Source organism: Amia ocellicauda, chromosome 8, assembly GCF_036373705.1.
Source record: "Amia ocellicauda isolate fAmiCal2 chromosome 8, fAmiCal2.hap1, whole genome shotgun sequence".
In the NCBI taxonomy this organism is placed as follows: Eukaryota; Metazoa; Chordata; class Actinopteri; order Amiiformes; family Amiidae; genus Amia; species Amia ocellicauda.
This window is the reverse complement of record NC_089857.1, coordinates 43,213,006-43,229,721: the sequence shown is the minus strand read 5'-3', so window position 1 is coordinate 43,229,721 and position 16,716 is coordinate 43,213,006. Positions and strand designations below refer to the sequence as shown.

Here is a 16,716-nt window from a genome sequence, read left to right as displayed (position 1 = left end):
TTGGAAATGGACCTTAAAAGCCACCTTCAATCAGATTACGTAAGCACGGCACTAAGCTGCTTTTCTCAATCTCTACAGAGTGCGGCAGTCAGAGATTGTATCAGCACAGAGGGACAAACACAACAAGCTCACTTTCTATTGTGTGGAAAACAGAGCTACTGTCATTTATTATAGTTTCATATATTTAGCTCCATTACCTCTGTAATGCCGATATGTCTAAATTTAAACTTTCTGTAAGTTATTTGTCTTCGTAATATAGTAAAGACAGCTGGAAAAAGAGGAGGCAGTTAGATAAACAACCCGGCAAAGTTTACTTCGGATGATGTCAACATAGGTCCCATCTTGGAAGTATTCCAAACTAGAAGCGGGATATTTATACTGCGTGCGTTGGGATCAAACCCTCGGCGTAGCTCTGTTTTTCCCCACAACGCAAAATTAAAACAGACAAATTAGAGCTCTGGAGGTTAAAGGGACCATCCCCAAAGGGAATCTCTGTCCCAGTATTCGGTCCATTGCAGACTGAAACAGGTTTTCCTCAAGGATTTACCTACATTTAGCTCCATCCATTTTGCCCTCTACCCTGGCAAACATCCCGGTCCCTGCTGATGGAACGCATCCCCAGATGAAGCTCCCACCACCGGGCTGCACAGTAGGGATGGTGTTACCTGGGTGATGTGTTGTGTTGGGTTTACACCAAACAACACTTAGCATTTAGGGCAAAAACTTCACTTTGTGATTCATTGGACCACAGAATCTTTTGCCACGAGTTTTCAGAGTCTCCCATGCTTGTGCAAATTGATCTGTGCCTTTCCACAACTTTATCCCAGAGTTGTTTTGAAAGGTCCTTGGTCTTCATGGTAGTATTTTACCTTTGAATGCACTACCCCACTGTGGGACCTTACAGACTGGTGTTATTTAACCTGAAATCATGTGAAACACTTTCATTGTACACAGATTCAACTGATTGTGTCATAGCAAAGGGAATACTTATCTAATGAAGACTTTTTTCACATTGAAAGTGTGATGTAGGTTGTGTAAAAGGGGAAACAATGCGTCACAATTTCAGGTTGTAAAACAAAACGTGGAAAAGTCCAAGCGGGTGAAAACTTTCTACATTCACACATATATAGCAGAGCTCAGGTGCAAAACAAGAAATATCAGAATCAGCTGCATTTCCTCTCCGGCTGCCCTGAAAGAGCCCGTCTTCGGCAGCTTGATTCATAGCTTGTCAAAACTCTCATTATGTTTCCCTGCCTGGCAATGTCAAAATGCTGCAACATGGGTTAGCAAATTCAAATTGATTGATTGATTTATTTTAGTTTTGGCCTCATGGGAAAAGGAAAAACTACAAGAAACAGGAGGCACCTTCTCGGACACCTTTTCCAGAGATCGCCGGCCAGTCTGTACGTCCGAATTCCCGTGTGGCCTCCATTGTGTAATCACTCCACCGCGCTGACAATGATATCACTGCTCTCAAATATCAATTATCACAGCTGTCATCCTGTACCAACTTCAGCTCAGAAACACCCACTAATAATTGTTTTCTCCGTCCCAGTGCCCTCTTAAAATACCACATCACTGTCACACTCAACAAGGGGCATCTCTGAAACATCTTTAAACAATCGCGCTTGTACAGCCCTGCCTGCTAGGAAGCCATTTAATTGCCTTCTAAATATCACCTTTATGTTCAAAACCATGACTGGTTCACTGGCACGTCACGGGGGGGGCCTGTCCTTGGACGCAGTAGAGCAAGATGTAAACTCCCTATTGTGAACACCATCTCAGATCAAACCAGCACTTCTCGGCATGACACAATCGGGTTTTTATTGGATATTCCAGCACAGCAATCATCTCAGCAGCCTTAGCAAATCAATCTACTATACAGCCGGAGAGGGGAGAGGGCCAAAACGAGCCGCTCAGATGACCTGCAGAACAGGCACTTCTGGAGGGAAACTACGAGGCCGCAGACTGGGACTCTGGCAGAGGCTTCCTAAGCAGCGAAACCGCATCCTTCCCTCCTCCCATGTCGGGACACACACAACATGCACCGCGGTACTCACCAGGCTGGCACTGAGCGAGGGGGCCGACTGCCCAAGGGTCTGGGAGCGCATGCGGACCAGGTTGGAGGTCTCTGAAGGGGAGGTCCATGCCTGCTGGGTTGAGACGTAGGGCAGCAGGTACTTCCCTGAGACAGTGAGAGAAGCAGACATGTTGAGTTTGAACAGCAGCATGTTCTCCACAAAGAGGGCAAGATATGCAGCTGGTTGCAGAACATTTTTTTTTTTTCTTTAAGTTCTTCTTAAAGCCTCATGACTGACAGTGTTTGGCCAGAAAGACACCCACGGAACTAAAAAAAATGCGCCGTTCCCAGGAGTGCAGCTCCAGTACAAAGGATTCTTGCAGCTCTTTACAGGAGAACAACCCACACATTCAAAGCGCTATAGTTATGATAAACGGCAACAGTGTGTCTACAGGTAGTGCTTCCAGTAGACAGCAGGAGAACTTCACAGAACCGGTTCTCAATCTTGGTCCTCACAATTACTTAATTGCTTATTAAAACTAATTTGCTTCATTTGACTCTTCTTATAAAAAGATAGAGATCAATTTCCAGCTACAGTTTCATACTTAACATGAACTCTGTGGTCAAAGAGTTTAAAATCATGGAAGAAGCTGGAAGAAGACGATGGGATGCCACGTGAGATACAGGCAGTGGCTGAGGTCTGTGGCGCCTCCTGGCCGGCCCTCTCGACATTTTGCTCAAGGAAACGCATTAGATCCCACTTCAAAGCCGGGAGGGTTTGGTCGTGCCGGGAAAGCAGAGTAGACGAGAGTCTGGGCCGTCCGACTGGTCATTCATTAGTCATAAACCCAAGAGTACAGCAGAGGCCAATTAAAGAGGATCGTGGCTTTTTACTGAACAACTTGTCCAGGAAACAGACGCGGCCCGAGTTGAGCCAGTTTCGTGTCTCTTAAACACCACCAGAACCCAGGGTACTGGTCTACTATTTGCTGCATATGCAATCACATCCGATACCACACAAACACACAGACAACGCAGGGCAAATCTGACTTGGCAGTGGGAGCGAAATAGGTACGTTTTGTATGCTGCAGAAAGACTGGAAGCATATGCAGAGCGAAAAGAAAAAAACAAAGAGAGGAAACAACTTCACATGGTTGCTTTTAAATATTTCCTGACAGGGCTCAGCTCACGTGACTATCCTACTCCCTTGTCTGCTTTCCTGGCAGAATCACAAGGACAAATATACATTTATAATCTGCTTTAAAGTACTGATATATTTATTTTACATATCAAGCAGCCTTTACTGGGCATCGCAGTCTTTGAAGTGCAACTCAACGCAGATATGACCCTGTGTTTGCGATGGTAATAAAACATGCTTCAAATGGAGCTATAAAGAGTGCTGATTATCTTTAGACCAGATGAACTATTAGTTATTAATAAAGCCTCTGATTAATAAACCACTGATCTTTGGAATTGCACACGGGCCGAGACCGGAAAAGGCCAAGCATTGATGATAACGGTCGTGGAATACGTAGATTCTGCATTCATTTACATAATTTATATCTTGGATTTTCTTAATCACGCTGAACTTCATATGGAAAACAGGACTCCTGCTACGAGCTTGTAGAGTCATGCATTTTTCACCATAAACCAAATACTGTATTTTCCAGGGGTACTAGGCTATTCATAACTCTGTATTTTGTCAATTTATATATTACAATATTGAGTAAGACTGTATATTATTTACTCATTATATTTCCTTTAACATAGGTAACCATGAAGGTTGTTCTGATGTTGCTAGAACTAATTATCTATTCTGCCGTTACCTTCATCTGGTGTGTGATAAAACAAAGTGGTTCAAGATCAGACAAACTCATCCGAGATAATCGATTAATCGGTTTATATATCTAAGGAATCATACAATTTGTTACAAGAAATAACTTCATAAATACACTTGATTCGGGACAGACAAGGGGGAGAGAGAGAAATAAAATACATATATGATAGTAATTCATGTCCTGACAATTGCTTTCTTGACTGAAACTCTCCTGCCATTTGAAACTTGGGGATGTTGCAGAGAAATGCACCAATATAGACAATTAAACCTAAAAAGAAAAACATTAGCACGTGTCGAGCAATTTCTGAAAGAAAAATCATTCGGTTTGAGTATCCTTGATGCTTTGAACCTCTTTATACTTGCGAGAATAGTTCTGCAGCCAGGGGGTGCCGAGGAACCAGCATTGGCCTCCGAAGGGCCATCTCCAGATAAACACTCTCCCCCCCAAGTGAGACACACCCCGCCCTATGGCAGCATCCTGTGCCTCGCCGAGCCAGTGGCTTATTACTGAGAAAACAGGATACGACTGAGGGAGTCCACGCTTTCTCAGAGTGAAGTCCTGTCCTGCAGGCATTCATCACACAGCGCAGAGAGGAAACCCTGCTTCACACGTGAGGACCGGCCACCACGATCACAGGCCAGAGAAGCACAGCGCAAACAACAGTCTCTGATTTGCCTTCCACTCTTTCTTTCTTTCTTTCTTTCTTTCTTTCTTTCCCTTTCTGTCCATCCAAATTAATTCCCAGAGGAAGTTGCAATAATGTACAAGAGATGGCAAGACAGTTAAACACACCCTGCCCACACACACACAGACAAGATTGATCGTCTACAAGGCCAGAATAATGAATGAGAGCTGGGGATGAAGGGAAAGAAAGAAGAGAAGAACCTCAGCTATGTAAGTGTGCGCCTGGGAGCCGCACTTGTGAACATACCGGTCAGCGCGCCTCCGAGACTCCCCCTGCGGAAGTGCTGCCCATCTTCGCTGAGCTGCCGCTTGTATTTGAAGCCCTTGCCGGAGCTGTACAGGACCTCCGGGTTGCTGGACTTACGCAGCGGGATGGAGGGAGGATACAAGATGTGATCCAGCTGGAGAGAGAGAGAGAGAGGGAATAAAACACATTTTAGAATAAAAAGCACAGTGCATCTCCGGCGATGGGACAGGGACACAACACACAAAGGCCACCGATAAAATGTTACTACAACATGATGTCTGTTCATCAGTACAGTTTTCCGCTTCAGTTTTGATTTTGTTTGTGCTTGATTGTTTTAATCATCTCCCATCTGCAGGACATTAACTGCAAATACATAAAATCCCACAGATTTATTGTAGAATACCTGTAAAATCTAAAAAAATAAATAAAAAAAAATGGTGTCCACCATATAGAAACATCATGAGATCATACAGAACTGTGATATACTGATCTAATTGACTTCTTACTTAAAAACATTAAAACTTAGCAATTCTGTACATCTGGGTCCTGTTGCTTCTTGACCCAGCCAGGGCCCGTGTTTAGAGCAGTAGGACCCCCAGGGCCAACACGATCACAAAACTGGAGTATTCAGATAAAATGCCGCATTTGGGGTCTCACAAGTAGACTAGGTCATGACAGGCTAAGGGTTGTTTCAGAGCATCTTTAGTTTCTCTTAACCTGACATCTTGCCACCGTTCCTCATTAAAAAATAATAAACTGGAATGATTATTTGGACTACATCAACACTTCCTTTAAAAGAGCAGGAAAGTCACAAAAACATGCCACAAAGGATGAGGGGAGAAAAACAACCATACAAATATTATTACTGTAATATTCCTTAATATCACCATCACACACAACTCTGTGTAGCCAGGCTTGTTAGTATGCTCTTTGAATCTGAACGGGCTCCCAATCTGAATTCTGGCTTACGTTTGTAGAAAAAAAAAAAAAAAATTCTGCATGCCTTTCAAACCCACAGGGGGAGAAAACTTCAGTTAGGAATTCAGCTTGAATTACCAACAGAGATTTATCAAAAGGGCCACGGGATTAAAAACCCCATAGATGTTCATCCCTGCCGTACCTTCTGCAGAATAATAAAACACTCGAGCTGAGATTCGTACACTTGTCACGTTTCCGTTTGTCCGTCTTTTTGGTTTCTTGCCTTCGAACACAAATTAAGTGTCTGACTGGCAGCGTCACGCTTGCGTTTCGACACAATAACACTGTAACTCATCATAGGAACATTTTATGAACACACACACACACACGCAAATTCAACTTGTCAATTACAAAACTATACATTAGAATCAAATCAAAGTCACTTTTTGAAATTACTTTGTACTTCCCCAAGTCCTTCAAAGCGATTAAGGGTGTGTTCCCTGAAACCCTAGACATTACGAGGAACTCCAACATCAATAAATGAGGCTGGAGGAACCTAGAGCCACAACAGATCACCGAGTGTGTGTCAAGGGGAACACGCCCTGGTTGACACGCACATACGGTGTGGCACGGACACGCACCACTGTCAGAACTGTACAAATCAGGTGAGAGAAAGAAAAAACAAAAACGATCCTCTTAAGCCCTACTACCACATTTAAAACCTGAAGGACAAACACTTGGGAACAAAAGAAGAAATTGCACACAATTAGTCATGAATGGGCAACCCTGGGAATTTCATATTACGTAGTCTCACCTGGATGGTTTAATGTCTCCCGCCACTCACAATAACGCACACAATGAAGGCCCGCTAGCCTTTAAGACTCCCGATATCCTCTCCTGCTTTCACCCTGCTAAAGCAGCAACTTTGAATCTAAATTCCACACGAACAAACGCCAATACCTCCACCATGCCTGACTGAACCGCCGCGTCGTCTATATTTAAAACTCACAGGCGTGTGATTGTTCAAATACATTTATCCCCATTTCTTTCCGGCTAATTGGAGTGCATTTCTGAACGCCCGACTCAAGGTTTTCTTACAGATTCTTAATGGAGGAGAAGAGGCTGGCGACACGATTGTCCAATTTCCCTCAGACAAAAGGCTTTGAGGGTTTATGCTGGAAATGTAAGAACATCAGATTGCGGGGATTTCAGACCAGCAATTACAGCTATAGAGAGAGAGAGAAAGAGAGAGAGAGAGAACTGTTTTTATTTAAATATCCTAAAATCTGCATTTTATCCGTAAGTTTTTAGCGGCACATTTCTCCTGTGACATGATGAAAAAGTTTGAAAAAATCAATTTCAAAGCAGATGTGTACACAGGCATAAATCAATGACCCAGACGGCCTAGTTATAAACACAACCTGAGAAAACAGGTCAAGAGCAAAACTTCAAATCCTCAGCTTCAGGATTACTGCTCTATTTAAGAGCCGACGGTGGCACTCAAGTGGGGAAGTGAAACGCACGCGCAGGAGTCGGACCGCGTTAACGCACCTCGGCTCATGAAGGAGTCACGCACAGCTGCTAATAAAAATCAACGTTATTCCAAACTCATGGTCGACACACACTCCTACACAACTGTCTCTACAACAGGCATACCCATTGAAGGTTGAAAAATACTTAAAGAATTAAATACAGTGAGAAACCGTGTTCCCATCCCTACCCGAGAAACAGCAAGAAACAGGTCAACCATTTTGCAACCAAGAACGTCCCCCACACAGCAAGGTGTGTGCAGGTGTGGGGACACTACTGTCTACAGCTACACACGTCAACTTCCTGGCAACTGCTGTAGAGCGATGCTTCATCTTTAGGGGTATTTGCTGATGTCTAAAAGTAGATGTTAAAGATAGAACTGTAGCTGGCGGATAACTGAAGCTCTGAGCAAAGGGCGAAGTAACCGAATGTATTCATACTGTACCATCAAAACGTGCACAGATTTCTTACTGCGCTTTAGTTTCCCAGAGGAGTAAAGAGTTAAAACTAGTCTTTTTTCAGGAAACTAGTGTAGAGGATTTCATGCCAGGCTTGAACATGTTAAGAAGTTTAAAAAACTTTGAAGGCATGTTTTTAATACAAGCTTTAATTATTCTTCACACTCGAATGTTATTTCTCACTTATCTCCAAGCAATTTGCTAAATTTGCTCCAGTAAACCAGAACATCTCTGGTAAAAATCTGCATCTACAACTCTTAAGACTTGTTTACAAACACCTAATCGTGTTGCACCCTGAAAAGAGACACCTGGGATGTTAAATACACACACCGGCAGTAACCATCATTAATGGTCTTCTGTTCCATGTCTAAGGTATGTATCATCACACAGAAATTAAATGTACAATGGTGGTGTTAGACAGGAAAACTCCCGATCATCTCTCACAATCTGACTACGCGGCATAAAGGACCTCAATTCCCCGGAGAGCAAAGACAGTTGTAGTAACATCGAAGGGGAGCGTCACACCCCCGGACAGAGAGGTTTGTCACCGCACACTCTGACAATCACATCAGCAGCACGGATTCCAACACGAACACAGCCAACGCTGTGTTTGAAGCTTCAGAGGAGAGCACGGTTGTCAACCACAGCATCTGAAGCAGCGATTGTAAGATCCACGAGGGGGGATCAATCAACACACGTCTTTAAGCTACAAAAAAAAACAAGTATAGAAAAGAGATTATCCTCTCTGACAGCTTATTACACTAACTTTGAACACGCACACACAAACACGCAAGATCTCCTCTTCTGCAGAAAGGAAAAAGGGTTTTGCAGATACTCTTTAGAAGATTTGGGAAAAGGAAGTCAACCGAGGGAAGAACTGGTTATCCCAAAGTGCTCTACTGCCATAAAAACACTAACATGAACATGTAGGAATATGAATCTGAATTTGTTCAAATACAATCAGAAAGGTGTCCAGCTGAGCCCTCACAGGTGTATAAACCCCAGGTACATTTGAGTCTTGTTCTGAAGTCCTTGCTGATATTGATGTTTCATGAGCAGACTACAATCAAGCTGCATCTCCAAGGGCACAATGAAACATTTGCATGTTATTAAAATCTGATTCCTGGTATAGTTCCTGTATATGGTCATTTGAATATGAATATGTCACGGGACTGTGTGCCTGTTGTGGAGAGAGCAGGTGAAAGGGGTTTTGATTGGATTATGAAACGGGAATGCACCTCTACCCAGCTTGCATCCATTTTGATTAAAAGAAAGATTTTTCAGACACTGAGAGAAAAAAACAAAAAACGAATCTCGTCTTTAATCAATGTTGTCAGACATATAACCGAGACCTTGAACACGTTTCTCATTTCAGTGCAGCTACCGGGGACAGCTGGGACGCATTTGTTTTTGTTTCTTATTACAGAGCATCTCGTGAGTTTAAAACGTTCAGGCTGGTTGCAGCCCAGCTGACTGCGGGTCGTGAACATCCTGCATTCAAAGCGCTGCCGAGAAGGACAGAATCAGGTCACAGCAGTCAGGTTTGTAACGTATCCTCTTAAATCATACAGGAGACAGCATATAAATCAGGATTGAAGCGCGATCGCAGATTAAGTACTGGAAGAAGGACATAGTGTCGAGGCCAAACACTACTTTGAGAGCGGGGGGGATAAAATGTTAAGTTGTATTTAAAATGACATAACCTGTGTAATTAGCTTTATGTTTAACTGTAGTTCAGTAATCGGCTTGCCAGATTGTGCCTGCTTGATTAGACCCGTCTAAACTATCAAGAAGAGGTCAGACACCCTTTTGGTTTGTGTCAGAGAGCACTGACCGTGTATTTCATGTGAGCAGTAAAGTTTTTGGGTCTCTCTGGCGGTAGGTGCATGACCTCATCATGACCTCATGGTCTGACACGGGAGCGAAGCGCAGAGCAGCACCGCGTGTCTGGAGCGATGGAGTCGTTGCATCTGCACACAGGCATGTTGATGCCGTGACACAAGCACTGTGATCACAATGATTACGGAGTTAATTACTAAACCACAATTATCCACGTGATCCACAAGCCTTGGCACACCCGAGTGGAAACAGGTTCCTATTTCCAGCACAGTCTCCTCAAGCACATATCAGTGAGAGTCGGCGTTGGTTTTATTTGTCGAGGAAAGCAGTGCCAAGTCAACCAGGTTGAATGTGTGCCATTCGTATATCCTTATATAGACTGAAACAATGCTGTTCCTCTCGGATTCAAAGGCTTAAGACCTCGAGAAATGTAAACTATACCAGAAGCAAAAGCATGGCTTACACATTACAGTACATTAGATCATTCAGCAGAGATCTCTCTTGGAATAGAAAACTATCTTTTGCATTTGTCTTGATCTTGTAATCTTTCTGGAGACACTTTTCCAATGTCCTGTTCAAGTTAAAGATAATTATTTTCCTACAATCCACTTCAATGATCGTCGCCTCACGTACGCAGCCCCCTACGGAGCAGATGAACAAAAAGCATAAATACATTTCCACAGAACAATAGCAATTAAAAGGAAGAGGTCCTCCCTTCTGACACAAGCACACAGAGGCGGCCAATCTCCAGTCTCTCCGTCTGCCCGGTAACACCCGAGAGCGGATGCACGAGAGAGAGAGAGAGAGAGAGAGCGAGCAGCACACGGCAACGCTGCAAACCACGGCAGCCAACGAGGGTTTCCTACAGAGACGCCAGAAAACACGACCACAGCGGGGCTGCCCTGTCACACCCACTGCTGGCAGGGTTTCGCATTAACGTCTGTAAACAAGCTGGATCGACACGGCCTCCCAGCTGCAGATCTGCGCTGCCCTGTTTGGGTCACATCACAGGGAGCAAAAGCAACAACCCCCAAGTGACATCCCACCCTCTGCCCAGCACCTGGACCACAGTCCCCAGGCCACTCGGACGGGTCTGTTAATGGACAGGTCACGGGGAAATGTCTCCTGGGCGCGTGGAAGACCTGAGTGGTGTTATTGTGTAACAGGAATTCGGACGACTCGTCTGCAGTTGCCTCACACGATGCCTTCAGCCAAAACAATAACACACCCCTCCAAACGCTGTACAAACACTGAGATACAGAGGAGCCCGGGAATCTGCCTCTTGCCTACTCCAATTAAAACAATGGCTCTGCTGCCCACTGCAATAGTCCCTGACTGGAATAAAGGGCGGGAAATCTTGCTGGCTGAATGACATCATTATTCTGTGGCCAATTTCTGAAGGTGGGGGGGAGACAAAGGATAAAAACAGTATGCATTCAGCTCTATAAATCACCCAGACTGCTTGTTATTGTAAACTCATAAATCATTAACCCTGTAAAGACGCCATGTAGACATCATAAACTCCGACAGCCGTTAGGTTAGTGAGCCGAGGAAACCAACTCTCACTTCATAAAAACAACAATGATATTCAGGAACACCTTGACGAAACGCACCCCAGAGTGCAGCGCATCACAGAGGACAAAAACCCAGAAAGACAACCAAGTCGTAAGGATGTTGTGAGCAATGCTGACTTGCTCTTGCCCATTGTGTTTAAATGGTTGTGCACGTTCTTGAATACACCCACAATCAACTCCAAAAATACCCATTAAAAACACCAGACATGGGAGGCTGCAGAATTGTTAGATTGTTACTACAAGGACAAACAGAGGGTCAGACCAGACTTCACACAATGTGGAGGATCGCCACCGTTTTTCCAAGAAGACTGTAGTAGAAAAGGCTTTTATGAGAGTTTATTTTTATCCTAAGTAAAAACAAAGAGCTGTGATGTATTTAATCTTTTCATCCTTGATCTCAAGAGTTTTTGCACAGCCCCCAAACCCCACACACAGATTGACAAATGAAATAGCGTTGTGGCTGCATGATCGCCACAAAGTTCATGAGTTATCAAGAGGAAAAACTAAAGGACTGTGTGACCAGGGATGTGAAGTTCCCAGGTTTAGAAAGAAAGGGATGAAGGAGAGATTACGAGCGTCTTATAAGATATTATACTTTTCCAGATCTCCAGGGACACAAATGGAAATTGGGCTTCAAGGCATTCAAGACAGAAAACAGGAGACACTTCTTCACACAGAGAGGCGTCACAATCTGAACAAACTCCCCAGCGATGTGGCTGGAGAGACAATTTGGGAACATTCAAAAACAGATTGGATAGGATCCTTGATCACTTAGTTATTAATGGACACCAAACGAGCACAATGGGGCGAATGGGCTCCTCTCGACTGGACACATGCTCTTAAATATATTATACAGCGCAGCCCTAAAACAAGGACCATATTGCGCTGAAGGACTTCATTACCTGCAGGTCTGTGTTTAGTGAAAATACACTGTTTATTGTGTTGTTTAGAGAGGAAAGAGTTGACGACTACAGAAACGTTTTTTTCTCCTCTTCACCAAACGCTTTCTGCCTTGTCAAGCTGGTACAACAGGATGGAGGGAGTTTAAAACGAGTGCCAGCATTTGTGCGGGTGTGAATTTCAGACAAACAAAAACAGACATGAAGAAATATCAGCTCCACACCGCTACTGTGGAGTTCGCACTGTGAAATAGATCATGTGTTTTTCCATAAGGCGTATTTTTTCCAGTAAAAACTAAACAAAATTACATCAGATTAAATTATGCTTTTAAACACCCACCCCCCCAACCTCCAAATCAGCAGCAAACCACTCAGGTCTGTGATGTAACTCACAGCTGGTGGCGGTGAAGGTATTAGTCTCCATCTGGACTCATCTGCTTTACCATGACAGGGGATTACAAAACAATAATGCAACACTAATACAAATTACTGGTGAAAAAAAAGTTATTTATCTGTGGACCCCAGAGTGACACTATCCACAGGAGAAATCTGAAGAAATTAAGGCTGAAATTAAAACCTGGAAGAATGGGTGAAAATACAATTAAAAAACTCAGTGTGAAAAGAGAAGATAATTTAACCCTTTAAAGTGCCTCTGAAAACCACACAGTTGTTAACGGTTTAGACATGGCTTCCACATGGTAACAAGTCTGCAGCTGTCCTGTCCTCCATGGCATTGCTAAGTAACCCCCACATCTTACTTAACTGGCACATTAAACTATTACTGCTTAACTGGGCACAATCACTGCCAGCTGTGGAGTGAATGGAGAGAGAGACTGATAACAGGCCTGGATTCAATTTAGTAGACCTGAAATAAACAGAAGGCGTGGGGGTATTCCTGGATCAGGGCTCAGAACCACTGAAGTTCTACAGAAGCCAGTTTAACTCCCACGTGGGAAACGTGGTGAAATCACAACTCCGGAGCGCGAAGAAGGGCTGAGTCCCAGCTGAGACCCACTTACCAGGTCAATAACCCCCGAGCGGTCCGAGTAATGTACATTCTGCTGCTGCCTGCACCAGTCGTGGGGTTGGCACACATTATTGCATCCCATTAAAGATATGACATGTTGCATTTAGTAATTCAGCTCAAGGTTACGATTCTGCCACACAGAACAGAGCCGCCTGGAACACCGCAGTGCCTACATAAACTCATACATCACATTTGCTTGCTTACATTTCTTGGTATCGGCGCAATTTATTTTGGAAGTGCACATGCATTTGAGTCATGTGTGACTCAAGTAGACTGGTATTCAAATGCACTTTTAAAAACAGTTCAGGGACACCGTTAACAGATATAAACACGTGTGCGGTGCAAGAAGTCTGTCCTGGCCACGACGGGCAGGAAAGCACAGACGGGGTTGGACTTGTAGGCAAGTATTATTTCTCAGCTGTGTCTTTAGAGTTGCTCTGAAAAAGAAACTGCACAGATGACACCTGCCAACAGGCGGAGACACGGCGAAATGAAGTGGTTTCTTTATGCATTTGGTCTGCGTTTAAAATCTAATGAAGTGTGACAATATCATTCGGAGAAAAATCAGAGGTTAAGTAAAGTCCCACCGGTCCCGTATCTGGAATCGTGCGAGCCACTTGCATCTGAAGATAGTTCATCTAACCCTGCGGGAGCGCTGTCAATACCCATTATTTTAATAGCTCCTGAGGCTCCACAGTTAGACTCCCAGCGCCAGATTTAGCTCCAACAGCTTTCAAAAAACACAGGCAGGCAATTGAAACTGCTCGGCCAAACTTATTTCACCTCATTCCTCCTCGGCAGCAGCCAGGCCAGAGAGGTTTCATTACAGTTAAACGCCAAAGCAAATAAAAATGCAACCACATGAATTACTAGTCTCAGGGAGAACTTGCAGGACACCGAGCTGGTATATTAACAAATATAGATATTACCAAAGAGGTTTACGGTCAAAAATACTAAATCCACTGCATTATACCATGACATTTCAGTACAAAACATGTAGCATATTGATTCGTATCATTGTTATGGCCACTCGGAGGAGCTGGAATAAATATTTTTCCATTTTTAGGAGGAGGTAATTCTAGTCTAAGACGTATCTTCAATCATCTCTGTTGGGGGAGGGAAAACAAAAAGGATAGAGAACTAGATACCATTTTCTACAATAACCCCCGAGAACAAAATATATGAAGGGCACGTTTCAAAAACATACACTGTTGAAATTTGTCTATCTGCAAAACAGCAATCAGTGCAACAATGACCTGGGAGGGTCTGAACACATAAACAGGAGGCGTCACTGCAGTAGCCCGGGGACATGCACACACCCTGAGAGAGCGTTTCTAACAGTACGCGCCCGTGATTGTTATTCACACTTTTCAACACTTTCAGTCCAGAAAACCGAACCGTACCCCGAAATAACTGCTGCTTTAATCCAAGCTGGGGCTCCATCCTGAAGGACACGGGAGACGGGAGACAGGAGACCACCCCCCCAGGTGAGCTGTAGCGTGGCACGAATGCAGATGTCAAGAGAGGTCACTTCCCGTGCACCCCCACCCCTCGCCGCAGAACACACAAGATGAAACCATTCCTAAATCTGAGGCCACCGCTACGTAGAGAGCGCGACTTGACGTCTGATTTGACTGTAAAAGCTGATAATTTAAAAGACAAAAGAGTGGGTGACCTGTTTATCTGTCGAGAGAACAGCAGACAGCACGAGGAGCATCAGAGCAGAGACACGAGGATCCTCGGGACACGAAAAACGCCCGAGTTCAGCATTAAAGGAGAAAAACAACACGACCCCGGATGAACTCTTTTGCCCAGACTGAACACAGTGTTACTCCCAGCGAGTGCGAGACTCTCGGATGCGCACTGAGGCAATGTGGCTTGAAACCCACTTTCCCCTAGAGTTGGTCGAGCCACGATGGAAAAACCCAAACCGAGACGGAAATGCTCCCGTGTGGATGGGTTGGTGGCTCTTCTGACCAGTCCTGCTTCCCGTACAATCGCGAAATAAGAGAATACAATAGATGTCTATTCTGTGTAATGTTTTGGGGGGCGGGGGGGCGCATTACATTGTGCAATATAAGAATAGTTTATTTCGAAGGTTTTCCTTGTTTAAAATGAGATGCTATTCAGTGAACAACATAAATGTAATAAATAATAAACAATTATTGGCTCCAAACCCGCTGAGGGACACTTACAATCCAGAGAAATGCCCACAGCAGTGCTCTGAACAATGTGATGTATGTATAAATTATCAATGTAAACAATGTATATGTGTAGGGTCTGGCAGAGGCACCCCCCCACCCGCCCGCACTGCAGAGCATTGCTGATTTGTGCTCAGTGTTGTCCTCAGTAAAGCAGTGTCTTTGTCTGAAACAATTACACATGTGTGACACGCACTGCCATTCCTGAAGGGGGGGGACATTTCTCCTTATTGTGCAGAAAACTAAAGGTGGGTGTTACTCTAAACGATGAGAAATGACAATGATAGACTTCTATATTAAAGACTGCCTCTTCGTGCTGTTGTTTTCTTCACAGCTGTCAATTAGTCGACCCCTTTGCTTATTTATTTTCCGCCGAGTTGCAGAGACGCTGCCGCTGATTAAAGTGAAGCACATGCCATTGCACATTTCCACGCTCATTTCAAGCTCTGCTTCATCGGCAGCATTAACTGAACGATATTTGGCAACAGAATACAAACCTATACTCTAAATTATATTAAAGTGATCGGCCGTCCCGCGGGTCTGTCGGCGGCGCTCCAGGGAACAGATAAGTGTCCACGTCCTCCGCGTGCAGGAACTCAAGGGTGTAAATATTCAGGACTGTGGGCACATAGTCTGTCTTTCTATTTACTGGTTTACTACACATTTTGGCAAATGCAGGCATGTTTTTCCAATCACTCTGTTTAAGGAGTCTATGTAAATGAGATATGTAATTTTGAGTTTGCATAAAGAAGTGGAATATGCATATTGTATTCATATGATTATGCATGGTTTGATTTTGAATTTAAAACAGTCAAATTCTACAAGCAGATTTTAGGTTTACATTTCAGTCTAACAAAAAACTAAAAATCAGATGCAAAACTAGGCAGATATTATATTCTAAATCAATCAAAGAAAAAAAAAAAAACACAGAAACATTATGTTTGCTGGACTTTTATAATTGGGCTCGGCTCTTTCTTGCAGAAAATCAAATCCCAAAAGCCGTTGCCACAACTGAAGACTTCCGAATCTCCTGCGGTGAACGAACGGGGCTGTTTTTAAACTGTGGGAACCAGAGATGTAACAGCGCTGATCGGCGGTCCTGCCGGACAGACTTCAGCAGGACTCAAAGCTGTGTAGTAATGTATTCCAGGGGGATCCCATCTGGTCTGAGGAATTCTTAAGGAACGTAATCCTCTCAACTACCCTGCTGCTCGATCAGTCAGGATATCTAAAAATATCAGCATTGGTTATCATTGCGATGGTGAAGATATTGCAGTGATACTTACATTACTTGCAAAAAGGATAATTGGGCCTTTTTTTAGGTGGTGGTTTTTTTGTTTAACATCAAAGCAAACTGGTTCCTAACATTTCAGACAGGAATATATCAAATTATTGTGACTGCTTGGTAAACAGAAATTCCAAAAATCCTAAAGGTCCAGAAAGAGTTTGTGGATACAGAAGATGCCAGGAGCGAAAATGTA

The 16,716-nt window shown here is 43.8% G+C and overlaps 1 protein-coding gene across 4 annotated transcripts in view; it reads right to left on the bottom strand.

Annotated features, from left to right (window-relative positions):
• mast4 (microtubule associated serine/threonine kinase family member 4) overlaps window positions 1–16,716 on the bottom strand; it is a 129,868-nt gene that overhangs the window by 89,822 nt on the left and 23,330 nt on the right. For all 4 annotated transcript variants that reach the window (XM_066711561.1, XM_066711562.1, XM_066711563.1 and 1 more), the window contains exons 2-3: window positions 4,790–4,943; window positions 2,061–2,185 (exon numbers count right to left, since the gene is read on the bottom strand). In XM_066711561.1, the coding sequence (XP_066567658.1) occupies window positions 2,061–2,185; window positions 4,790–4,943 (279 nt within the window). The remainder of the gene's footprint in view (window positions 1–2,060; window positions 2,186–4,789; window positions 4,944–16,716) is intronic.